The sequence below is a fragment of the Callithrix jacchus genome, chromosome 4 (assembly GCF_049354715.1).
Source record: "Callithrix jacchus isolate 240 chromosome 4, calJac240_pri, whole genome shotgun sequence".
Lineage (NCBI taxonomy): Eukaryota > Metazoa > Chordata > Mammalia > Primates > Cebidae > Callithrix > Callithrix jacchus.
This window is the reverse complement of record NC_133505.1, coordinates 35,390,562-35,415,765: the sequence shown is the minus strand read 5'-3', so window position 1 is coordinate 35,415,765 and position 25,204 is coordinate 35,390,562. Positions and strand designations below refer to the sequence as shown.

General features: G+C 45.7%; 1 protein-coding gene and 1 pseudogene across 1 annotated transcript; both read left to right on the top strand.

Annotated features, from left to right (window-relative positions):
- The first annotated feature begins 565 nt into the window (after window positions 1-565).
- Window positions 566-17,843, top strand: PPP1R10 (protein phosphatase 1 regulatory subunit 10). The gene is made up of 20 exons (XM_002746320.7): window positions 566-624; window positions 849-1,375; window positions 7,822-7,939; window positions 8,559-8,645; window positions 8,809-8,944; window positions 9,795-9,846; window positions 11,472-11,549; window positions 11,687-11,860; window positions 12,076-12,181; window positions 12,280-12,392; window positions 13,190-13,290; window positions 13,525-13,672; window positions 13,754-13,912; window positions 14,011-14,257; window positions 14,426-14,489; window positions 14,611-14,805; window positions 14,989-15,064; window positions 15,317-15,430; window positions 15,589-16,299; window positions 16,584-17,843. The coding sequence occupies exons 3-20, from the start codon at window positions 7,833-7,835 to the stop codon at window positions 16,691-16,693; spliced, it is 2,778 nt and encodes a 925-aa protein (XP_002746366.3). The 5' UTR covers window positions 566-624; window positions 849-1,375; window positions 7,822-7,832; the 3' UTR covers window positions 16,694-17,843.
- Window positions 17,252-25,204, top strand: LOC108591052 (translation machinery-associated protein 7 pseudogene; annotated as a pseudogene).

Here is a 25,204-nt window from a genome sequence, read left to right as displayed (position 1 = left end):
GAATTGACGGAAAGGCAACTGCGCATGCCTCAGGAAACTGACTAGGGCAGGGCCAAGGACAAGCCCGCAGTGCGGAAGGCGGCCGCACGTTTGCGTCAGGACGGAAGCGTAAAAGCGAGGGCATTGGGGAGAAGCTAATTTCAACTGCGTCACAATCGAATTAGACCTCAAAATTGGTTTTTTTCGGGACCAGTCACTACGGCTGCTAGATCCCATTGTTAGAATTTGCGTTTTAAGCAATTTTGCAAGCGATTTTGACCGGGATCCTCTCAGTGCGCATGCGCTTAAACGTTTCTGCCAATCATGGGTGAGAAATGTTTTCCAGGGCGGAAGTGGTGGAGGCAAGAGGAAAGGGAGGGGCTAAGCTTCTCTGGTCACGCGCACGCTACAGGGGGGCCAGGAAGGAGGCGGAAGAGGGTGCCAGGGAAAGGGCGGAGCGAAGGCGAAGGGATAGTAGCCAATCAACTGGCGAATTGTTATTTAGGTTGACCAATGAGTTTACGACTCGCGTACAATGTCTCGCGACAAGGGCGTTTCACTAACACGTTTGGGGGCGTTGGGCGGCGTCTCGGTATAAAACACTCCACCCGAGAGGGCGGCCGCCATTCTGGGGTTCGTTTAGAGGTAAGTTTGGCTGCTTTGTCGTTTAGTGGGTAAAGTTTTGCGGAGGTCTTTGCATCTGGGAAGTGGGGTAGGGATGGGTTCATTTGACATCCACGTCATAAAGCGGCTATGTTTACGATGGGACGCAGAGATGTGTTTTCGGACAACAAAGATGGCATTTCTGGGTGTTTTTGAAGAAACCCGTGCTGATTATATCTTTCTCCCTTGTGTTCCTTTTATCCCAGGTTTGAATTTTCTCGGAGAAAGACAGGCCGGCCACGAGGAAAACAGAAACAAGCCGCAGCAACATCTAAGCCCTTGAAAGGATCCTGAGAGAGCGGGGGGAAAGGGAAAACAGCAGCCACCAGCCCAACCACTTGTGTCTTCTGCCCCTTCCCAACTATCTTGCCCACCCCACCAGCCCACGCTGCTTGGGACTTGAAATCTGTGGCCGAAGGACCGTCACCACATAACTTCAAAAATAATCAACCACCCTCCCTTCCCAAACCACCCAAATTCACTCATCCAGCGTTTACTTTTTTTGAATCCACTCAGAACTTTTTTCTGCGACCCCCCTCCCTAAATGGAGTTGGGTGGGGGGGGAAATGAATACTGAGTTGGCCTTCATTTTTTTTAAAAGACTTTTTGATCCAATGAGGCCCCCTAAATAATTGAGTTTTGGGTCCTGGTTGGTTGTTTTATTTTTTTTCCTCCAAAATTTTACCCCCTCCCCCCTGAGCCCGAGGTGCTGACGTCGCAAAAAAATTGGATAGTAAGTGTCGAATTTTCAAAAACCAGCCTTGCAACAAGAAATCAACGTTTCCCGTTGTGAAACCAAAAATAATGAGAGGAAGAAATGAGACCATAGAACAAATAGAGAACTGGAGAAGGACCAATCTGGTCACTTAATCTCCGTTAAAAAGGGCCTGTGGGTCTAAACAGTCTTGTTCTCTCTCCCTTACCACCTATCTCTTCCCTGCCCTGCTGCAGGCAAGGAGAGGGTGGAGGGAGGGCCAGAAAATGAGGATTTTGATGGTTAACCCTTGGTAATCCAGCCAATTTCCAGACTGCCAAAGCCATACGTGTTATATAAGGAGGAATGGTTACCTTCCTCTGGTTAGCAGCAGTCTTCAAAAGGGTTAATGAGCTCACATACAAGAGATGGTGGATCTTGTGGCCCAGAAGTACCACTTCTTTGTGTGTGAGACAAGTAGGGTGCCTTTCAATTTGCCAGATTAATAAGCAATCTGTACATAAAGATTGCAGGGTAAGGAGATGGGCAGAGAAATAGCTCGCTGTAACTTTAAATGTTAAATCCTCTCAATTTTAATGTAATTTGCTTGGGGTATATTTGTGTGGTTTAAAATAGGTGGCAATCTAGGAATAAAGATTGCAAGACACTTAATTTAGGACAAAATATAAAAAGTGCCAGTACATAACAAGATAATAGTTGGGGAGGTAAAAAATGTCTTGTAATTGTTGCAGATTGCATAGGTATTTAAAAGCAAAAAAATGATTAACATTTTTACTTGATATTTTTTGGTGGGAGGTACAGTTAAATAGAGGGTGGAAAGGTTGGGGAATGTGGAATTTAGGAGTATAATTTTAAAAGCCATTTAGTGCAATTGAATGCTAGCTTTCTAAAAGATTTGTGTCGTTAAAAGGAATTTTTTTCTTCCCTGCTTCAATATGGCGACTTTCCTTGTCCTTTTGTCTTCCAAGCGGCGTTGCAGGTTGTGTCTTGACCCATTTTTTTTCCTGTCCTCCCACCTCAACCCTATTTGTTGAGAGGGGTCCAAGTCCTTCCTCCCCCTTTTCCCTCTATAGGGAGGATGGGGGTGGTCGATGGTAGCTGGTTAAGCCTCCGTTGCAAATTCAGTTCTTCCCTGCAGAAAACTGTTCTTTTTGATAGTTAATTGCTGTAATTTTCACTACGCTCTTACTGCTCAAAGTAGGTCAAAGATTATTCGGGATGGGGAACTGACTTGGTTTTTTACTAAAGGTGTTTTACAATGTGACTGAAGCTACCGGCAGAACCGGGTGGCTTTTTAAAGTTTGAGTCCTCTTTCTCCATTACAAAATGGCGTCCCTCCGTCTTTGTTGTTTTTCTTCCCCTTCTGCCATCCTGAGCTTAGGGCCGCCCTAGAAACTTGGTCAAGGGGGAGGAGCAGCTTTGAAAGGTGATGTAATCAGCTTGCTTCCTCCTGTCTCCACCCTCTTGAAGCTCCACCCCTGAGCAGATGCCTTTGCACTCCCTGTGCTCGTTGCTGCTTAGGAAGAAGACATTTTCCTTATTTTCTTTAAAATATCTTAAAGGGATAAGAGCTTATAGGCGTTAAGTACGAAGGCTGTCCATTTCCTTGGGTAATTCTAGTTTTTATAGAACCAGTTTTTATTTTCACTTTTCTCTCATCACAACAGCTTGTAATTTTTCCCCACTTTAGCTGCCAGGGGTGAAAAAACAGGCAAACCTAAGACTGGGAACCTTTGAGGATGTGTGTGAGTGTGTGTGTATGTATATATGTGTGTAGAGGGAGATGGGAAAAACACAAGGGCTTGCGAGAGTAACTTGGAGATAAATTGGGGCTTAATGACACTGAAATGTGCCATTTCTGCTCAGGAACCAGTCTGGGCCTCCTGCATTTGATCGCTTTATGTAATGGGACTGGGGGAAGGTGGGTACTTTAAGGACTTTCTCCTAAATCACCCTCATTCCCACCTCAGTTTGGGGATAAACTCTGTATTCAGTGCTGTATCACGTTCTCCACTTGCTTAGTTCCTGTACATTGGTACTAGGATGAGAAGTGAATCTTTAGGAAAGGAGGCGGCAGTTGTAAACTCAAGGCAGGGGGAATCAAGCTACGGTTTCTGGTAAGCAAAACCTTTCTGGTATTACATTTCACAACTTTTCATTTATTTTTTTCCAAAGAGCCACCTTTTTTGAATTTCTTTTTTCCTTCCCTTCTAAAAGAAATTCCTTAAAAGCATTAATGAAAAAATGTCCTCTTCATTTTTCAACTCGTGCAGTGCTGTGGCATTTGGTGCATGTTCAGAAGCCATGCCCTATCTGAGGGTGGTATTGAGTGTCTGGTTCCTTTCTTTTCTTCACCCAACTTTTTCAAAGTCAAATCTTTATCAGACTCTCCATATAATTTTCATTTTTAACAGTCCTGCACTGAAGCGTGGAGGTTCTAGGCAGAAATGGAAAGTATACTGCCCTGTGGTGACTTATGTAGGATTTAGGGCTAATTTTCTACTGGATACAGATTCTCAAATTACTACTTAAACTTCTGGATTGGATGGGAGGGACTCTTCCACACGCTATTGACCACACTTTTTTTTTGTTTTATTGTTTTTTTTTTTCTTTTAAGCAGTTTGCCATGTGCCTCTGCAGCATATCTTCCTTGGGAGCTGAACATTCTACCCACTGGGGTTCCTGATCTCTAGTGAGCCAGGGGATTAATAGAGGTCTTCCTTAACATGGGAGATGGGAAGCAAGGTCTAATAAGGGAACCAAATCCATCAGAGAATCTTGGAAAAGCTGATCCCTGTAGTTTGTGGCCAGAGTTCTAGTCCGGGGTCTTTATGAATAGGGGTGGTATATCATTTTGCCTCCTTATTGAAAGGCAGATAAGCTTTTGAGGAGCTCATGTATCAGGTTTACAAAATTACTTTGAAAGGTAGGGGCTTACTACTTGGAAGAAAGCTACGACCTTGTGATGAATCACTTGAGAGATGTAATTCAGTCCACTATTGAGTCAAACTAAAAAATGCCTAAAACACTGAAGAAAAAGGAAGGGGAACATAAGGGGTTAGGTACAAATCATTTTCATTTCCAGGTAAATTTGGGACTACTTCTTTTGTAAGAAAACAATTACCATTTTTTAAAGGGCTCTGGCTTGCACAGAATTTTTGTCCTGAACCAGTTTAGTCCTGTTTCATTGGTGATGGATGTGGAATAACTTTAGGTAGGCTGGATATTTTTTCACCCTATTTAATTGAATAACCCTCAAGTAAAATCCATTTTGAAGACAGGAGTCGGTGTCACAGATGTTTATCTGGTAAGAATGGTAGAAAATTCCCCAGTGCCTTGTGCTAGTAGAGCATGGCTCTCCCCAAAACATTCTCCATAAGGAAAAGCATAGCTTAGGATGAGGTGGAGGTAGGCCGGGGGTTGCTGCCTCACCCCCCACTTTCTGTATGTTCTGCAGTCAAGGAAATAGCTCACTAAGAAGACATAATCATGCCCTGGATTATTTATGGTTTCAAAAAGCTTTCTCAAGCTTTCTAGACTCCAGATCTTGAGTAGGTAATAACTATGACAGTCACGGCCCCTGCCTGCCTGTGTCCACTCAGTTTGCCTTCTCTGCTGTAGGCCTGTGCCTGGAATGTTGGACTTTTCATTCCTTTCCACTAGAGTGCCTTCGAACTTGTTTGGTTTTTTTCCAAAATATGCTGACCTCAAAGTAAGGAAACTAGGTTGTAAGGCGTTTGGGGTCCTTAATTTTAAATAAGAACTAATCTGCCTGTAGGAAGGCCATTGTGAGGAAACCCACTTATATTTTATCAAGATTGGTGCTCATGAGACATAATTTCACTTATAGTTCCAGAAAGTATATAAGTAATGGAAAATGAATATTTAACTAATTTTGCTTTGTTAGCTTCCCTTTGACTATTAGTGTGTTTTATTCCTGTTTATACAAATGGGAATAAAAAAGTCCCTAGATCCCATTCCCAGCAGAGGGCACTGGACAGAATTTAGCTTTGTTCTTACTGGTCCATCTTTCTAAGACTGACTCCTCTCATCTCCCATCCTCTTAAGGAACATTTGAGCTCAGATGACTTTTTTTTTTTTAAGTGTTTGAAGGAAATAGGGGTAGCAGGTCAATTGGCTTAGCCTGTAGTTGGATATACAAAAGGGAATTCTCCAGGGTTATATATATTCAGCTCTGGGTTGAATCAAGTCAAGGAGAACTGGCTTGAAATGATGTTTAATTCAAGGCCTTTTGTCAAATTGCATATATTTTGCTTTGGGAATCTAATGGTAGATACATGTGTGTATATAGAGTTTTAAAAATTTCTTAGTCTCTTGATTGCTTATGATATGTTATTATTGGAACCCATTCATTGCTTTTCCAGTTTCCAGCAGATGTGATAGTCTGTTTTATATGTCCCTTTATCATATCTATCTATAGTTTCTATAGATCACTTTATAGTATCTCACTACATGGGAAAAATACCTTTATTTCTGTGTGTGTAAGAATTACCACACTTGAGTGGATTTGGCCCACAGACGTCTAATCTTTTCCAGTATTCTCCTTGAATGTTTTTTCTCTGACCTCAGGTTCCACTTGTACTTGTGGAGGTTCCAGGGCAGCAGCGACTTCTCAATGTTTCTTGCCTCATCTCCTCTCCCTCTGTTCAGCCCACAGGTTGTGATCTCCAGAGCCAAGATTGTACTCCTATCCCGTCCCTTCCCGGCTGCTGCCTCTGCTTGCTTGCCCAGATTGTTAGGACCTACACATTTGGAGATGTATTGACCTTTTTGTTGGGAGGACTAAAAGCCTGAGATTGCTATGCTTATGTTTTTTCTTTTGTTTGAGAACAAATAGAACTGATTTGCATTATCTTACAAGGAACCTGTTTTTTTTTTTTTAAACAGACAAAAATACTCATGTTTGTAAACTGATTTTTCTTTCCTTCTGTTGGGATTGTGTCTGTTATCTCTGTGCTAGACGTAGGGTGAGGAAGGTTTTGTCCTTGCCTCTTTCTTGCTACCCAGTGTTGTCCTTATTGCCCAAAGGCAGATATTGCTGAAATGGTTTTCTTTTTTTGGTGGTTTTTGTTTTTGAGACAGGGTCTTACTCTGTCTCTCAGGCTGTAGTGCAGTGGCATAATCACAGCTCCCTATAGCCTCGATGTCCCTGGGCTCAAACAGTCCTCCCATTTTCCACCTCAGCCTCCTGAGTAGCTGGAACTACAGGTGCACACCATTACGCTTGGCTTATATTTTGTAGAGAGGAGGTTTTGCCATGTTGCCCAGGCTGGTTTCAAACTCCTGTGCTCAAGCAATCTGCCCACCTTGGCCTCCCAAAGTGCTTGGGCTAACAGGCATGAACCACCGCACCTGGCTTCTTTTTTGGTTCTTAGAAGGAAGTGTTCAGAGGCAGTGTAGATAAAAATCCCAATTAGAACCTTATTGATCCTGAATTACCTTTCTGGAACTTCAGCTGTGGCCTAAAACTTGCTTCACACTTCTGTCCCTTCCATAAAAGGAGCTTAGCTTTTAACAAATTATTTTCCACTCTGGTCTAAAACAGTTGCTTAAAATTTAAGGGCATTTTTCTAGCCTTTGGCTTTATTTGTTCCATTCTTTAGCTTCCCTGGTTTTCAATTTTAGGCTTTCCTTGGGGATCTTGGACAGTGTGAATTTTGAGGAGATCCAGATTTGCATCTTTGCTTTTGAAAGCACAAATCACTAGCTTCAGTTTAACTTGGAGACAGTAAAAGCTTGTGCAGTGTTTGGTTAATGAGTGACATTCTATTCAAGGGCTAGAGGACCTGCTTGATTTCATTGCATCCATTTGTCTCCCTTTCTGGGACCTACCCCCAGATCTCCTTGGGGAGGGATTCTGTTTTCAAGTTTTGTTTTGTTCTCTATTATCTGCCACTTCAGCTGATACATATCTGGTTACTTGTGAATATGATTCTTAATGGGCCAAGATAAAAAGGAATCAACTCTTACAAGACATTTAGCCCGAACACCGAAGATTGGCCCAATTTCTGTCAAGCCTACAGGCTGTTTTTCAAGCCAAATTTATCAGCAACCAGGGAAGACAGGACTTAAGAATAGGTAAAAATGCCCTGGAGAGTTGAACATCTTGTTATGAGAACTGAATCTTAGCTCTAGTATGATCTAGTGCAGTTCAGCCATCCTGGGAAGGATGCTGCTGGGAGGGAGGGACAGTGAGCTGCCCTCATCCTGTCAAATCGCTTTCCTGTTCATTCACGTATGCTTCCCATGCTTAACTTGCCAGGGCTATTTTTTTGGTAGTGACAGTGGTCTGTGTTGCTTTTCTTGTATCTAAAAAATAGTGTAGTTGAATAATTAGTCACTACACTTTGTCAAATATAGAGATGGGGTTTATTAGTCAGGGTACACGAGTAGTCCTTGCCACCCATTTATTCTGTGCGTTTGCTTTGTCCTCTTAACAATAGAAACCACCATCATGGGTTCGGGTCCCATAGACCCCAAGGAACTTCTCAAGGGCCTGGATAGCTTCCTTAACCGAGATGGGGAAGTCAAAAGTGTGGATGGCATTTCCAAGATATTCAGGTGAGTCTTTAAACTTTTTTGGATTCATTGTGAGTAGAGAATATTGTGTGTTAAAATATGGCTACAGTTGGGGCAGACTGAAATGATTCTGGAATGGAAAGGGAAAGATAATGCAATAGGATTAAAATCCAACAATTTTAGGATAAGGGATAGGAAAAGATGATCACTTGGATTCTGACCATAATGGAAGCTGGAGATTTGAACATTCACAGTCTCAAGGGAACCATGGGTTGGAATGAGAGCAGGGGAGCCTGGTGACAGAATTCTAAATTGTTTTGGTTCGTGTTCCATCTACCTATAATGTTACTTTCCTTCAGGGATTATCATGTTTTCCAGGGGAGGGTAAATAACTAAGCCAGTCTTGAACAGTTGTTGAGGGCTAGCCTTATCACCTGAAGGCAGATTGAAATTGATCCTGTGTGTTAGGGAAGCAGTGATGGTTTCCTTCCCAGCTCAGAGACTTCAGGGTCTGTTCTCCCATAAGTTTCCATGTTGCACTCCTCTCTGGAGCAAAGTCCCAAGTCATCAGGAATCTCTAGGCAGTTCACAGATTAGAGAGGCACTTTTGCTAAGAGAAAACATACTGGCTGCTTCATTTCTAACGCTAACTCATCTACAGTTTAATGAAGGAAGCACGAAAGATGGTGAGTCGATGCACTTACTTGAACATTCTACTGCAGACCCGTTCACCAGAAATACTGGTCAAGTAAGTGGGGATCTGGATGTTTGGGATGGGACGATACAGCTAGAAGATGGGGTCAGTGAGGCTTGGGGTTTCTGGGTCATTAATGGGAGATGGGGATTGTGGGCTGTGGTACTTTCAAAACCCAGAAAGGGCATTACAGATAGACTCTCCTGACTGCCTGCAGATTTATTGATGTCGGTGGCTACAAACTTCTCAACAATTGGCTAACATATTCAAAGACAACCAACAACATTCCCCTCCTCCAGCAAATTCTACTGACCCTGCAGCACCTGCCGCTCACTGTAGACCATCTCAAGCAGGTACGTTTAGTCTTTAAACCCTGATTCTTCCTTTTTTGGTTTAGTCTAACAGATGAAAAACTCACACTGACTGGTGTGAATGTAATCTTTGGTCTGTGAGGTAGAATGGCAGAAAAAAAATGAATTTAGAATAAGAAGACTTGGTTTGAATTTATCTCCTTTAATAGGTGTGGGGCTGGCCAGGTGTGGTGGCTCATACCTGTAATCCCAGCACTTTGGGAGGCTGAGGCGGGTGGATCATGAGATCAGGAGTTCAAGACCAGCCTGGCCAAGATGGTAAAACTCCATCTCTACTAAATATACAAAAAATAGCTGAGCATGGTGGTAGGTGCCTGTAATCCCAGCTACTTGGGAGGCTGAGGCAGGGACTTGCCTGAACCCAGGAGGCAGAGGTTGCAGTGAGCCAAGATGGCACCACTGCACTCCAGCTTGGTCACAGAGTGACACTCTGCCTTAAAAAAAAAAAAAGGCGTGTGGCGACCAAACATGGTGGCTCACGCCTGTAATCTCAACACTGGGAGGCCAAGGCGGGCAGATCACGAGATCAGGAAATCGAGACTGTGCTGGCTAACACAGTGAAATACCATCTCTACTAAAAATACAAAAAATTAGCTGGGCATGGTGGCACACGCCTGTAGTCCCAGCTACTCAAAAGCTAGGCAGGAGAATCGCTTGAACCCAGGAGGCGGAGGTTGTAGTGAGCTGAGATTGCACCACTGTACTCCAGACTGGGCAACAGAGCGAGACTCCGTATCAAAAAAAAAGGGATTGTAACTTGTGTGGTTGTTAGCTCTAAGTAGACTTACTTCTCTTTTCGCATTTACCTTTCTGCTGCTCCCATCTCTCATAGAACAACACAGCTAAACTGGTGAAGCAACTGAGCAAGTCAAGTGAGGATGAAGGTAGGGTACCAGTCCTTCCTCTCATGGGCTTTTCCTGTATTACTTCTACTTAATTACCTTCATATCTCTTCCCATCCTTAGATTGTCCCTTCACTTCTTTTCTTTTTGTATCTCACCTTGCTTTTTTCCTCCTTTTAAACAAAGTTCCTCTAACCTGTACCCTCTTTCCTGTTCTTAATTCCAAGTGGAAGTTGTTCATTATTTTGTTGTTGAATATAAGATAAGGTGCCATACTTTAACCGGAAGCTGATTCCTAAGATTGCTTGGTATAAAACATATACACTTAAAATTCACTGTAGGAGATAGTATGATCCTAGAGTAGCTTGTCGTTATTTACTTCTGCTTTTCTTTTTTTCTTTCTTTTTTTTTCCTTTAAAAAGCCTCCAGTGGAACTGTTTTTCTAACTATAATATTCTGGCACCTTCAGTATCTGTTTTCCTAACAATAAATGTATTCGTTCTAGTTCTACCATTAAACATATTCTTGTAGGACATGGGCAAAATCTTGACTCTTGGAATATATCAAAGCTCTGATTCTTTCCTTTTCTAAAAGGGTTGTGGAGCTTCTGGCAAGGACCATACAGTTCTGGCTTGAAGACAAAAGCCTGTCTCCTTTAGAAATTACGAGTTTCCTTTATCTCTACCCAGGGCATGAGCGAGGAGCACAAGATACTAATTCCCCACCAAGTGAGCAGTAATCTGTTTCCAGCTGGCTTAATTGTGCTGCCCTCTCTGAATATGGATTTAATTACCATCATTCATTGAAATTTGTATATTCCCTGTCGACTGTAGTTAAGTCTCACTGGATCATAGTACCAGTTGCTCCAGAAGGGTTTTAGGATATTCTTGCATTGAGATTTGTTCGTGTTGGCTTAGGTACAGAAATTGCCAATTGTGTGACTGTTTTGAAAAGTTAAGTTTTAATGTTCTATGAAAATCTTACTACTAAATGATAAATTATGGAATGAGTCTATAGGTGGAAATGTTGGCCAAAAGAGAGGTACCATATATCAAAGATGTTACTTACCAAGTACAAAAGGAAAGAACTACAACAAAGTATTTTTTCATGTATTTAGAAACAAACTTCACTTCTTGTTTTCTCATCTATGAAAGAAAATAAAATGTCTTCAGATTGTTGTGACAATTAGGTGAGTTATATGTAAAGCAACTAGTGGAGGTTTTTTAAAAAAAGTTAGTTTTTGAGGAACTGATGGATTTTGGTTACATATATAAGCTCTTTAATGGTGATTTCGGAGATTTTGGTACAAGAGGTGATGGCAGAACCAGGGGTCGGGGGCACCCGAGCAGTGTACACTGAACCCAGTGTATAGTCTTTTACTAATAGATTTTAACCACATATTCTTAAATAAATATTAAGTCTTTTTACTTCATATTGGTGCGATAGCATCAGAGTTGAAAGTTATCTTGAGTAGAGCACAATTCCAATTCATTGTTCCATTTTTTAAGAGCTTGGTTTTTAAGCATATCTCATGTTCTTCTTAAAACATTGGGTTACTTTCTCCATTGCACAGATTTTCACAGTATTCTCTCAAACTTCCCATTTTCTGTTCCTAGAAGAATGATATTTTACCTTATTTAGGCATTTCCCCTTTCTCTCACCTGCAGAGCTCCGGAAACTGGCCTCAGTCCTTGTCAGCGACTGGATGGCTGTCATCCGTTCTCAGAGCAGTACCCAGCCCGCTGGTGAGCTCCTTAGTCCTTTATCCTTTATATTTTTTTGTTTCCTATTGGGATATGGCCTTTAGATGCTCCTATTCTGCTTCACCTCTGACAGTGTTTATTTAAATAAAATCCTTTTCTGCTTTGTTTTTTCACAACAGAGAAAGATAAGAAGAAACGTAAAGATGAGGGAAAAAGTCGAACTACCCCTCCTGAGCGACCTTTGACTGAGGTGAAGGCTGAGACCCGGGCCGAGGAGGCCCCAGAGAAGAAGAGGGAGAAGCCCAAGTCTCTTCGAACCACAGCACCCAGTCATGCCAAGTTCCGTTCCACTGGTAAGACTGGCGGCTGGCCTCGGGAGCGTTCGTGGGCATGTGTACTCCCAGAGCCTTATGGGGGAATCATTTGATGTGTGATACATTAATCGTAAGGAAGAGGGAAGAAGCTTTGGTTACAAGGCTAGAAGAACATTTGTGGGTGAGAACAGGGAGGAAAATTCAGCGGCCTGGGGGTTTGAGTTCGACTCTCCATACCATGCTTCTTTCCCCAGGACTAGAGCTGGAGACACCATCCTTGGTGCCTGTGAAGAAGAATGCCAGCACAGTGGTGGTTTCTGACAAGTACAACCTTAAACCCATCCCCCTCAAACGTCAGAGGTATGGCTCCTGTTCTCAGGTTCTGAATGGGGTAGATCTGTGGACACAAGGGAGCAAGAAGTGGGTGAGTCAGATGTTGACAGTTCCTCTTTTGACAGCAATGCAGCTGCCCCAGGAGATGCTGTCCCCACTGCAGAGAAGAAATACAAGCCACTCAACACAACACCTAACGCCACCAAAGAGATCAAAGTGAAAATCATCCCACCACAGCGTGAGTCTGAAGTGGGGAGATGTACTTTGAATTAGCAAACTCTTATCATGGGAACAAATGTCCCCAGAAATGAGAAGTTTTTTCCCTTCTCTTATTATTTCCCTCCATTTTCCTTTGATTTCTTGGTATCCCTTACTTTTTGTACCCCTGGAGCTCCTGTTTCAGGGGTCACTTAGGAGTTATTTTATTTTATTTATTTTTTTTGAGATGGAGTTTCGCTCTTGTTACCCAGGCTGTAGTGCAATGGCACGATCTCGGCTCACCGCAACCTCTGCCTTCTGGGTTCAAGCAGTTCTCCTGCCTCAGCCTCCCGAGTAGCTGGTACTACAGGCGTGCACCACCATGCCTAGCTAATTTTTGTATTTTTATTAGAGACAGGGTTTCACCTTGTTGACCAGGATGGTCTCGATCTCTTGACCTTGTGATCTACCCGCCTTGGCCTCCCAAAGTGCTGGGATTATAAGCATGAGCCACTGTGCCCGGCCGGGAGTTATTTTGGAGATAAGATAGAGGGATGTGCCATTCTGTGACTGGTCAGGGGCACCTGGTGATATGTCGTGTTCATTTCATCAGTTTTACCTGAGCTCTAATTCATATCCAAAGCTATGGCTTGCCTGCCAAGAGAAACCTAAAATAACAAGAAGAATCCTACATGTGCTTCCTGGTCCTCTTGAGCTTATTGTGTCCTAAGTTGAGGCACGGTCTTCATTGGCCCATTTTATGCCTGGACAGTGTTTGCAGGTGTAGGCTTATGAAGGAGATCTGATGATGCTATTTGATGCTCTTTCCTTTTGTAGCTATGGAGGGCCTCGGCTTTCTGGATGCTCTCAATTCAGCCCCTGTTCCAGGCATCAAAATTAAGAAGAAGAAAAAAGTGCTGTCACCTACAGCTGCCAAGGTATGGGCTCCAAGAAGTAGGTTTCAGTGACAGTATAAAAGGTAAAGCAGAAGAAAGGGCACAGCAGCCAGGAGTTGTCAGTTGTTGTTTTGCCTTGGGTATAGACTGGTGCAGGTGAGACCATATTGGAGACAGAGTCTTCCTTTATACAGGAATTGTGCCTGGGACGCTGGACTAGCTGCCTTGCCCTTGGCTTTCCAGTCAGTTTATTAACGTCCTTTTCTTTCATAATAGCCAAGCCCCTTTGAAGGGAAAACGAGCACAGAACCAAGCACAGCCAAACCTTCTTCCCCAGAACCAGCACCACCTTCTGAGGCAATGGACACAGACCGTCCAGGCACCCCAGTTCCCCCTGTTGAAGTCCCAGAGCTCATGGATACAGGTAATTTAGAAACTGGTTCAGTTTGTGGCAAGGGGGTTTTGGAAAGGAGAGATCTGGGTCTGAAACCTCTTCTGTGCACAGCCTCTTTGGAGCCAGGAGCTCTGGATGCCAAGCCAGTGGAGAGTCCTGGAGATCCTAACCAGCTGACCCGGAAAGGCAGGAAAAGGAAAACTGTGACGTGGCCTGAGGAGGGCAAACTGAGGGAATACTTCTATTTTGAATTGGATGAAACTGAACGAGGTAAGAGGTCATTTTCTATGTAATAGGTGTCTTTAGGGGATTTTAAAAGGACTTGGTTGTGCTTACTTTCCCTCTTCCTTTTCTTCCCTTGCCGATAGTAAATGTGAATAAGATCAAGGACTTTGGCGAGGCAGCTAAGCGAGAGATACTGTCAGACCGACATGCATTTGAGACAGCCCGGCGTCTGAGCCATGACAACATGGAGGAGAAGGTGCCCTGGGTGTGCCCCCGGCCCCTGGTTCTACCATCACCTCTTGTCACCCCTGGAAGCAATAGTCAGGAGCGATATATCCAGGCTGAGCGGGAGAAGGGAATCCTTCAGGAGCTCTTCCTGAACAAGGAGAGGTGAGCAGAGTGGGATTTGTGCCCTGGGATGTTGAGGGCTTGGACACTCCTAAGGGGAACATGACTTGGGGTAATTAAGCATGGGTGGAGGTTAGAAATAACTTTCAGGGCCTAAATTAATAACTTAACTGTCATTCTTTTTTCCATCACTTGTGCTGTTCCTGATAGTCCTCATGAACCTGATCCTGAGCCCTATGAGCCCATACCCCCTAAACTCATCCCCCTAGATGAGGTGAGTGAGTCAATATTATGTGATGATAGAGGTTGTGATGATCATTGATTTTGGTGCATCTTTCACGAGAAAATGTCTCCATTCTTTCAGTTAGGCCTGATTTTTTTTCTTCTTCTTTCAGGAGTGTTCCATGGATGAGACTTCATATGTTGAGACCCTGGAACCTGGGGGGTCAGGTGGCTCACCTGATGGGGCAGGAGGCTCCAAGTTGCCTCCAGTTCTGGCCAATCTTATGGGAAGCATGGGTGCCGGAAAGGGCCCCCAAGGCCCTGGAGGAGGAGGCATTAATGTGCAGGAGATCCTTACCTCCATCATGGTATGCACCCCCTTCCCTTCGCCACCTCCTTGGAGCCTCCTTAAGTGCACTGTCCTCACTCTGTCTCCCATTCACCTTACCTTGGTCCTCCACATCTACCCACTTACTCCTAATCTTTGAGTCCCTTTTGCGATGGTTGTTACCCTTTCTGTCTGTTGACTTTGCCTTCTTATATGCTCACAGGGTAGCCCAAACAGTCATCCTTCAGAGGAACTACTGAAACAACCAGACTATTCAGACAAGATCAAGCAGATGCTGGGTAATCTTCAGGGCAAGCCCCAGAGGCCTGGGGGAGGAAGCCTTCAGTGGAGTTTGGGGAGGCAGGTTTTCACAGATGTGAAAGAGTATAGGGCTATTGCCACTAGACAAGAAGTGGGAGGGGAAGACTGGACAGAGAGCACTGCTCTGCCAGCTTGGTCTGAGAGGGTCAGTTGGGCACACCTAAACGGGAGATCATGTTAGTCTTCTAGAGTGCTCATACTGACTGTGTTACTCTTGTTTTCATTAACAGTGCCACATGGACTCTTAGGCCCTGGCCCAATAGCCAATGGTTTCCCACCAGGGGGTCCTGGGGGCCCCAAGGGCATGCAGCACTTTCCCCCTGGACCTGGGGGACCTATGCCAGGTAGGTGGTGAGTAAGAGGTTGGAATGGGCTAATCGGCCTAATTTCAAGTGATAATAGTATGGGATTGCCTGGAAGGCGGGAGGTGGTGGTTTCTGTTGGGAGACGGCAATTCCTGAGTGTAGTAGATAGCTGATGCTCTCTCTTTTCTCTCTTACAGGTCCCCACGGAGGCCCTGGTGGGCCAGTGGGTCCACGTCTCCTGGGTCCTCCACCCCCTCCCCGGGGGGGTGATCCCTTCTGGGATGGCCCAGGTGACCCCATGAGGGGTGGCCCAATGCGGGGGGGTCCAGGACCAGGTCCTGGACCATACCATAGAGGCCGAGGTGGCCGAGGGGGAAACGAACCTCCTCCTCCTCCTCCTCCTCCTCCGTTCAGAGGCGCCAGAGGAGGTCGCTCTGGAGGAGGTCCCCCAAATGGACGAGGGGGGCCTGGTGGGGGCATGGTTGGAAGTGGTGGGCATCGTCCCCATGAAGGTCCTGGCGGTGGTATGGGCAACAGCAGTGGACATCGTCCCCACGAAGGCCCTGGCGGTGGCATGGGCAGTGGGCATCGCCCCCATGAAGGCCCTGGTAGCATGGGCGGGGGTGGAGGACATCGTCCCCATGAAGGCCCTGGCGGTGGCATCAGTGGTGGCAGTGGCCATCGTCCCCACGAAGGCCCTGGCGGAGGAATGGGTGCCGGAGGTGGACATCGCCCCCATGAAGGCCCTGGACACGGGGGGCCCCATGGCCACCGGCCTCATGATGTTCCTGGTCACCGAGGCCATGATCATCGAGGGCCACCACCTCATGAGCACCGTGGCCATGATGGCCCTGGCCATGGGGGAGGGGGCCACCGAGGGCACGATGGAGGCCACAGCCATGGAGGAGGTGAGGATGCTCCCTGCCTCCATATACCTTTTGATGTGCCGTACAAGATTTTAGGGAGTGGTGGTGGGGAGAGTCACCACTGTTGGTAGCTAGGCAGAATGTGAAGTCCCCTTATTTCCTTGGTGTCCTAGTATGCATAGCAATTCCTACTCTGCCCTTCCCCCAGATCCACAAGATCATGTCTCTGAAACACAGTTCTCAGGATGCCATGGACTGGGGTGGTGAAGGTGTTGGCATTGCCCGCAGCCATTTCCTGTCTAACTGTTCTGCTTTTGTTCCCACAGACATGTCAAACCGCCCTGTCTGTCGACATTTCATGATGAAGGGCAACTGCCGCTATGAAAACAACTGTGCCTTCTACCACCCGGGTGTCAATGGGCCCCCCCTGCCCTAGGGACCATTTGCCTGTCCTGTTCACACAACCCCTGTGGACTGCAGCCTCGCTCCTTCCACCCTGTTATGGCTTCTGTGAGGCCCATTTTCCCCTTTCCCCAGCTGATGAGGAGCCAGCCCCCTCAGTTCCCACTTGCTTGGGTTCCTGGGGGTTTTCTGATCACTGGTGCGCATTGATGTACATATTTTCCTCCAGTCTGGGGAGGAGAGAGACTGGTAACGTTCTGTACCCTGGACTGCTGAAGAGGAGACCCAGTTGGCTTCACTTTTTGAGAAGATTCGCCCTGTACCCCAAACCCCTTTCCAGTATTGCCCATAATGCCTGAGAACGTAAAGCTGGTTATCCTGGAGAAAACCCCTACCCTTCTATTGCGGGTCCCCACATGCACACAGAACTCTGACACAGGATCAGCTGCACTTAAGAAATCCCAGCTAAGCTCATTATTACTCATGGGGTGGGGAGATGGTGAAGGGGTATTGTATATCCCACTGCACTGAGGGGGCTCAATCAGCTGGATTTGAGTTCTGGAACACACATCATCCCCACTCCTCCCCCAGCATGGGCTCCATTCAGAGTCCTTTCTCAAGTGGGACCTTGAACTTAGTGTGAACAACCATTCTGCGTCCTGGGTCTGCTGGGTTCGACGATCGTGAACTCATATCTGCATCCAGTGAAAGTAGCTGGCAGAGTTGAGGCCAGTGGTGCTGGTCTGCTCTTGCCAACTACAGCCAGTCTGTAGACTTGATAAAGTACTTCAGTGAGACCAGCTTCTCATTAACTTGTGCCCGGCGTGCTGGGCCTGAAAGTCACACTACATGCACTGCCTTTGGGAGTTAGCGCACTCCCTGCCCCTACTTGGAACCTTGTCAGTGTGAAGGCGGCTTCCTGCTGCTTCACCCTGTCAACCGCCTCTGAATCCCCACCAGGTGCCTTCCTGGGTGGATTCAACAAGATGATTTTGCCCTTTCCCAGTCCTCTCATTCACCTTGGCATCAGTTGTTTTCTATGAAAACAGTGGATTGGTTGGGTCTTGTGCAGGGTCTTGGGTTAGAGCCACAATGGATTTGAGGATGAGTATTTTCTTTTTCTTTTGGTTTTGTATATTTTGTACATTAATAATAAACAGTGGAAAGAGAAGCAGCTTATTTAACCCCTGGTTGTTCAGACTCTTTTTTGAGATGGAGTCTTGCTCTGTTGCCCAGGCTGAAGTGTGGTGGCACAGTCTCAGGTTACTGCAACCTCTGCCTCCCGAGGAGCTGGGATTACAAGTGCCTGCCACCACATCTGGCTAACTTTTTGTATTTTTAGTAGAGACGGGGTTTCACCATGTTGGCCGGGCTGATCTTGAACTCCTGACTTCACAATCCACCCACTGCAGCTTCCCAAAGCACTGGGATTACAGGCATGAGCCACTGCGCCTGGCCTGGACTGTTTGTTTTAAAAGCCATTATTGGCCAGGCACAGTAGCTCACACCTGTAATCCCAGCACTTTGGGAGGCTGAGGCAGATGAATCATCTGAGGTTGGGAGTTTGAGACCAGCCTGACCAACAGGCTGAAACCCCTGTCTCTACTAAAAATACAAAAAATTAGCCAGGCGTGGTGGCAGGTGCTTGTAATCCCAGCTACTTGGGAGGCTGAGGCAGGATAATCACTTGAACCCAGGAGGAGGAGGATGCAGAGAGCCAGGTTATGCCACTGCACTCCAGCCTGGGCAACAAGAGGGAAACTCCGTCTCAAAAAATAATAATAATAATAACTGCTGGGATTACAGGTGTGAGCCACTGCAGCCAGCCAGGGAAACTCCATTTCTTCTTTTTTTCTTTCCTTTTTTTTTTTGAGAAGGAGTTTTGCTGTTTTGCCCAGGCTGGAGTGCAGTGGCACCATCTAGGCTCACTGCAACCTCTGCCTCCCCAGTTCAAGTGATTCTCCTGCCTCAGCCTCCTGAGTAGCTGGGATTACAGGCATGTACCACCACGTGCAGCTAATTTTGTATTTTTAGTAGAGATGGGGTTTTTCCATGTTGGCCAGGCTGACCTCAAACTCCCAACCTTAGGTGATCTACCCACCTGAGCCTCCCAAAGTGCTGGGATTACAAGTGGGAGCCACCACACCTGGCCAGGAAACTCCATTTCTAATTAAAAAAAAATGAGTTCAAGTCCAGCCTGACCATCATGGTAAAACCCCGTCTCTACTAAAACTACAAAAATTAGCTGGGGTGTGGTGGCAGGCACCTGTAATCCCAGCTATTTGGGAGGCTGAGGCAGGAGAATCGCTTGAACCCAGGAGGCGGAGGATGCAGTGAGCCGAGATCACGCCATTGCACTCCAGCCTGGGAAAAAAAGAGTGAAACTCTGTATCAGAAAAAAACAAAAAAAAAAACACCCAGAAATTAGGGGTATATCACTGGGATGTGTGTGGCAGATATGGGGCAGTTGGAAATACTGATGTTGGCATGTGGCAGTTGGAAATACTGATGTTGGCATGTGGGTTAAGAATGGTGGTTTGGGCCAGGCGCGGTGGCTCACGCCTATAATCCCAGCACTTTGGGAGACCGAGGCGGGTGGATCATGAGGTCAAGAGATTGAGACCATCCTGGTCAACATGGTGAAACCCCGTCTCTACTAAAAATACAAAAAATTAGCTGGGCATGGTGGCGCGTGCCTGTAATCCCAGCTACTCAGGAGGCTGAAGCAGGAGAATTGCCCGAACCCAGGAGGTGGAGGTTGCAGTGAGCCGAGATTGCACCATTGCACTCCAGCCTGGGTAACAAGAGCGAAACTCCGTCTCAAAAAAAAAAAAAAAAAGAATGGTGGTTTGGTTTTCAAGTCTGTTAGCATTCATCAGAATCATCTGAAGAGCTTATTAGGAAACAAATTGGGGCCAGGCATGGTGGCATGCACCTGTAGTCCCAGCTACTCAGGAGACTGAGGCAGGAGAATCCCTTGAACCAGGGAGGTGTAGGTTACAGTGAGCCGAGACTTCACCACTGCACTCCAGCATGGGCGACAGAGCAAGACTCCATCTCAATAAACAACAACAACAACAAAACTGGGGCTGGGCGCGGTAGTTCACACCCTAATCCCAGCACTTTGGGAGGCTGAGGCAGGCAGATCACCTGAGGTCAGGAGTTTGTGACCAGCCTGGTTAACATGGCGAAATCCCGTCTCTACTAAAAATACAAAAAATTAGCTGGGCATGGTGGTGGGTGCCTGTACTATGAACTACTGGATAAGCTGAGGAGAATTGCTTGAACCCAGGAGGTAGAGGTTGCAGTGAGCCGAGATCATGCTACTTCACTCCAGCCTGGGTGACAGAGTAAGACTCCATATCAAATGAATGAATGAATGAATAAATAAATAAATAAATGCAAGCCAGGCATGGTGGCTTGTGCCCATAACATAATCCCAGCTACCCGGGAGGCTGAGGCAGGAGAATCACAGGAAGTGGAGGTTGCAGTGAAGTGAGCCAAGATCACACCGTTGTACTTCAGCTTGGGTGACAGAGCGAGACTGCATCTAAAAAAAAGAGATAAATTGAAGGTGGGATCCAGCAAAATTCTAATTCAGTAAGTCAGGATGGATGTCAGGATGGATCCTGAGATATTTGCATTTCTAACAAATTCCCAGTTGCTGATGCTGCTGCACTGCCTAGAACACGTGTCTCAGCTGTTATTTCCAGCATTGGCCACATGAGGGCAACAATGTTTTATTGATATATCTTAAAGGCCTCACTGCATTTAGGACCAAAGTGGGTAGTTTTACCTTACCCTTGCCCGGGCTTGGTGTGTGTGTGGGCAGAGGTGTTCTCCAGGGTTGCTCTGTGCACTGGAGAAGACCTGAGAAGACATAATCTAAGGACCAAGTTAAGATTTGAAATACCCAAGAAGTACACAGCTCAAGAGAAAAAAAAACCCAACATATCACAACCTAGTGGTCACAACTTTGTGTCTTTTTTTTTGAGATGGAGTTTTGCTCTGTCTTCCAGGCTGGAATGCAGTGGTGTGATCTCAGCTCACTGCAACCTCCACCTCCCAGGTTCAAGCAATTCTCCTGCTTCAGCACCCCCTAGTAGCTGGGATTACAGGTGCATGCACCATATCCCGCTATTTTTTGTATTTTTATTAACAGACGGGGTTTCACCATGTTGGCCAAGCTGGTCTCAAATACCTAACCTCAGATGATCCACCCACCTCGGCCTCCCAAAGTGCTGGGATTACAGGTGTGAGCCACTGCACCTGACATTGTGTCTCTTTCTTTCTTGTTCCATCTACTGCCTGTTTCTCGCCCTCTTCCTTCTATCTCCTTCAACAAGCCACAAGAACCTTTAAAGAGAGTTTAATTTTTTTTCTGTGTTTTAAGAATGAGCTTGATCATTTTCTTATTTATGTCTTTGAGAGAGAGTCTCACTCTGTCACCCAGGCTGGAGTACAATGGTGCCATCTCAGCTTACTGCAACCTCCACCACCCAGATTCAAGCAATTCTACCTCAGCTTCCCTGTAGCTGGGATTACAGGCGCCTGCCACCATGCCCGGCTGATTTTTGTATTTTCAGTAGATGGATTTCACAGTCTTGGCCAGGCTGGTCTTGAACTTCTGACCTTGTGATCCACCCACCTCAACCTCTCAAACTGCTGGGATTACAGGCGTGAGCCACCGTGCCCAGCTTTTTGAGACAGAGTTTCACTCTTTCACCCAGGCTGGAGTGAAGTAGTGCAATCTTGGCTCACTGCAACCTCTGCCCCCCAGGTTCAAGTGATTCTCCTGCCTCAGCCTCCCAAGTAGCTGGGATTACAGGCTCTTGCCACCACATTTGGCTAATTTTTGTATTTTTAGTAGAGATGGGGTTTCATTATGTTGGTCAGGCTGGTCTCAAACTCCTGACCTCAGGTGATCCACCTGCCTCAGACTCCCAAAGTGCTAGGATCACAGGTGTGTGCCACATTGCCTGGCCTACCTGTTCGTTTTTACTGATGCAAAAGCTTTAGACTATATAAAGAGAAGTTTTTTGTTTTTTTTTTTTTTGCAGGGGGAGATAGGTCGAACATTTCATCCATTTCTCTACAATAATGTTTCTTCACCAAGCCCTGCAGGCACTTTTCTCTCTGCTGTTTCAGTTTGTTTTGCCTTTCTGCTTCCATTTTTTCCCCTTTAAAATATCCTCATAATGGCTGGGCACAGTGGCTCATGCCTGTAATCTCAGCACTTTGGGAGGCCAAGGTGGGTGGATCACCTGAGGTCGGGAGTTTGAGATCAGCTTGACCAACATGGAGAAACCCTGTCTCTACTAAAAATACAAAAATTAGTTGGGCATGGTGGTGGGCATCTGTAGTCCCAACTCTTCAGGAGGCTGAGGCAGGAGAATCGCTTGAACTTGGGAGGCGGGGGTTGCAGTGAGCTGAGATCGCGCCACTGCACTCTAGCCTGGGTGACAGAGCAAGACTCCGTCTCAAAAAAAAAAAAAAAAAAAAAATACCCTTGGCTATTCAACGTTCTCTTCCTGTCAATCCTTCCCCAGGTGCAACGGGTTCTATCTTCCATTCAGAATAATTATCCTTTTCTTTCATTCCCGCTCCCGGGCAGTGAACCTAATGTTGAAAAATTACAAAATCCTACTATCTTGGCCCAGTACAAATTAATGTTAACATTAATTCTACACTTATTGCTGCTTGGCGAACTTCTAACCCTTCTTTTTTTTTTTTTGAGATGGAGTTTCACTCTTGTTGCCCAGGCTGGAGTGCAATGGCGTGATTTCGGCTCACTGCAACCTCCACCTCCTGAGTTCAAGTGATTCTCAGGCCTCAGCCTCCCGAGTGGTTGGGATTACAGGCACATGCCACCACATCTGACAAATATTTGTGTTTTTAGTAGAGATGGGGTTTCGCCATGTTGGTCTGGCTAGTCGCAGACTCCTGACCTCAGGTGATACGCCTATCTCAGCCTCCTAAGGTGCTGGGATTACAGGCTTGAGCCACCTTGCCCGGTCTATTCTTGATTCTCCGGCACCAAAGTTTGGGAGAAAGTGAGTCCCATCGTCTATGAGCAACATTTCCCCTTCTCTTCACATGGAAATATCTCCCTTCCATTCTTAGATGAAGAGAATCTTCAAAGTAATATTGAACTTTTTTCCTGGCATCTCCTTTACCTGTCTCCTCACATCCACTATTTGCCACACAGCAGCCAGAGCAATTCTGTAAAAAGGAAAACTGCATCAGTTTGCACTCCTGGCTAAACAGCCTCTCCTAGTCACATCCCAAACCCCCTGTCAAGGCATATAAGGCCCCGTGTGTACTCGTCCCTGCTCAAGTTCTGAGCAGCAGCCACATTCCTTGACCATGTGCATGCACCTCTTTTCAGCCTCAGGGGCTTTGCACATTCTCATATTCTGGTCCCTTTTCTGAAGGCTCTCCTTTCCTACTTTCAGGCTTTGGCTTTAATGTGACCTCAGCCCTTCTCCAATCAACCTAAAGGTGATCCTCCCACCCCCAGCACCAAGCTCGTATCTTTTGACTGGCTCCAAAGGCACCGGAGTCCCTATCTTTGCACTTCTAAGAAACTCCCAGATGATGCTGGTCTGAGACACTTTTGATAACCAGTTCAAGGGTCTCAGTGGTTGTATTTGGCTCTGGCCACACAAGGTTAACTTCTTACACTCCCAGTTTCCCTTTAAGTTCCATATGGCCACAAGGCTCTTCCCTAACATGCCTCGTGTGTGTTCCTAGAACAGTCCAGTCTTGGCTATCACGCCCTCTAGGATGTGTTCTTCGGTCATCCTGTCCACTTTCGACAGATAAAGGAGGAAAACCTGAAGATGCTGGTGTCAAATAAAGGCCACCGTCTCAGCTCCACCTCTCTACGGGCTGAGTGACTTTAGGCAGATTAGTGTTCTTTGAGTCTGTTTCCTCATTAGAAAGGTGTAAAGAATGACTACCTTTTAAAATCGTTTCAGCCAGGTGTAGTGGTGCACACCTATAAATAATCCCAGTACTCAGGAGCTGAGGTAGGAGGGTAACTTAAACCCAGGAGTCTGAGACCAGCCTGGGCAACAGAGCAAGACCTTGTTGCTATAAAAAAATTAGGCCAGCGCGGTGGCTCATGCCTGTAATACCAGCACTTTGGAAGGCCGAGGTGGGCAGATCATGAGGTCAGGAGATCAAGACCATCCTGGTCAACATGGTGAAGCCCCGTCTCTACTAAAAATACAAAAAAAATTAGCTGGACATGGTGGTGCATGCCTGTAATCCCAGCTACTCAGGAGGCAGAGGTTGCAATGAGCCGAGATCGCGCCATTGCACTTCAGCCTGGGTAACAAGAGCGAAACTCTGTCTCAAAAAAAAAAAAAAAAAAAAAAAAAAAGAAAAGGCCGGGCGCGGTGGCTCACGCCTATAATCCTAGCACTTTGGGAGGCTGAGGCGGGTGGATCACAAGGTCAAGAGATTGAGACCATCCTTGTCAACATGGTGAAACCCTGTCCCTACTAAAAATACAAGCTGAGGCAGGAGAACTGCTTGAACCCAGGAGGCGGAGGTTGCGGTGAGCCGAGATCATGCCATTGCACTCCAGCCTAGGGAACAAGAGTGAAATTCCATCTCAAAAAAATTAAATTAAATTAAAAAATTAGCTGGGTGTGTTGGTGCATTCTTGTAGTCCCAGCTACTTGAGAAGGTGAGGTAGGATCACTTGAACCCAGATGGTTGAGGCTGCAGTGAGCCATGACTGTGCTACTGCACTCCAGACTGGGAAACAAGAGGGAAACCACATCTCAAAACAACAAAACACACATCTCTCCAATGTTTACTATGTGCACATTTGTGCATCACTTATAGGTAATAAGCTGTTTATGAATAAATTTTATTTGCTTAATGAAATTTCCATCTACTACCATGTAAATGTTTCCCTTTTGTGTTCCATTTCTATGCTGCTTTTTGTAGGGGCAAAAAATTAATTATTGCCAGATGTAAATGAATTATTAATTCCATTAACAGTATGTATGATTGGCTATAGAGGCCATGGAAATTAAAACAACAAAACAATATATACACTGGAGGAGATAAAATTTGTGGCCAGGAGTTTGAGACCAGCCTGAGCAATACAGCAAGACCCCATCTTAACAGGGAAAAAAAAGACAGATGAAATTTATGCTGTGGCAGGGGGTGGGAGTTATTTTGGAGCATTTGAAGTACTTTTTTTTCCACTATGTTCGAAGTAGTGAAATTAGTGATGAAATACTTGAAATGCAACCATTGGTATTCACTTTATAAATAACATTCCTATATATTTTAGGTAACACTCATCTACCCTAGTGAGTTAAAAACTTTAAAATGTAAAAGTAGGCCGGGAAGGTGGCAAGAAGCAGCCCCTGAAACAGTCCAAGAAGCAGGCCAAGGAGATGGATGAGGAAGATAAGGCTTTCAAGCAGAAAAAGAAGCGCAGAAGAAACTCGAGGAGTGAAAAGCAAAGGCCATGGGGAAGGAGCCCCTGGCCACAGCTGGAATGAAGAAATCTGGCAAAAAG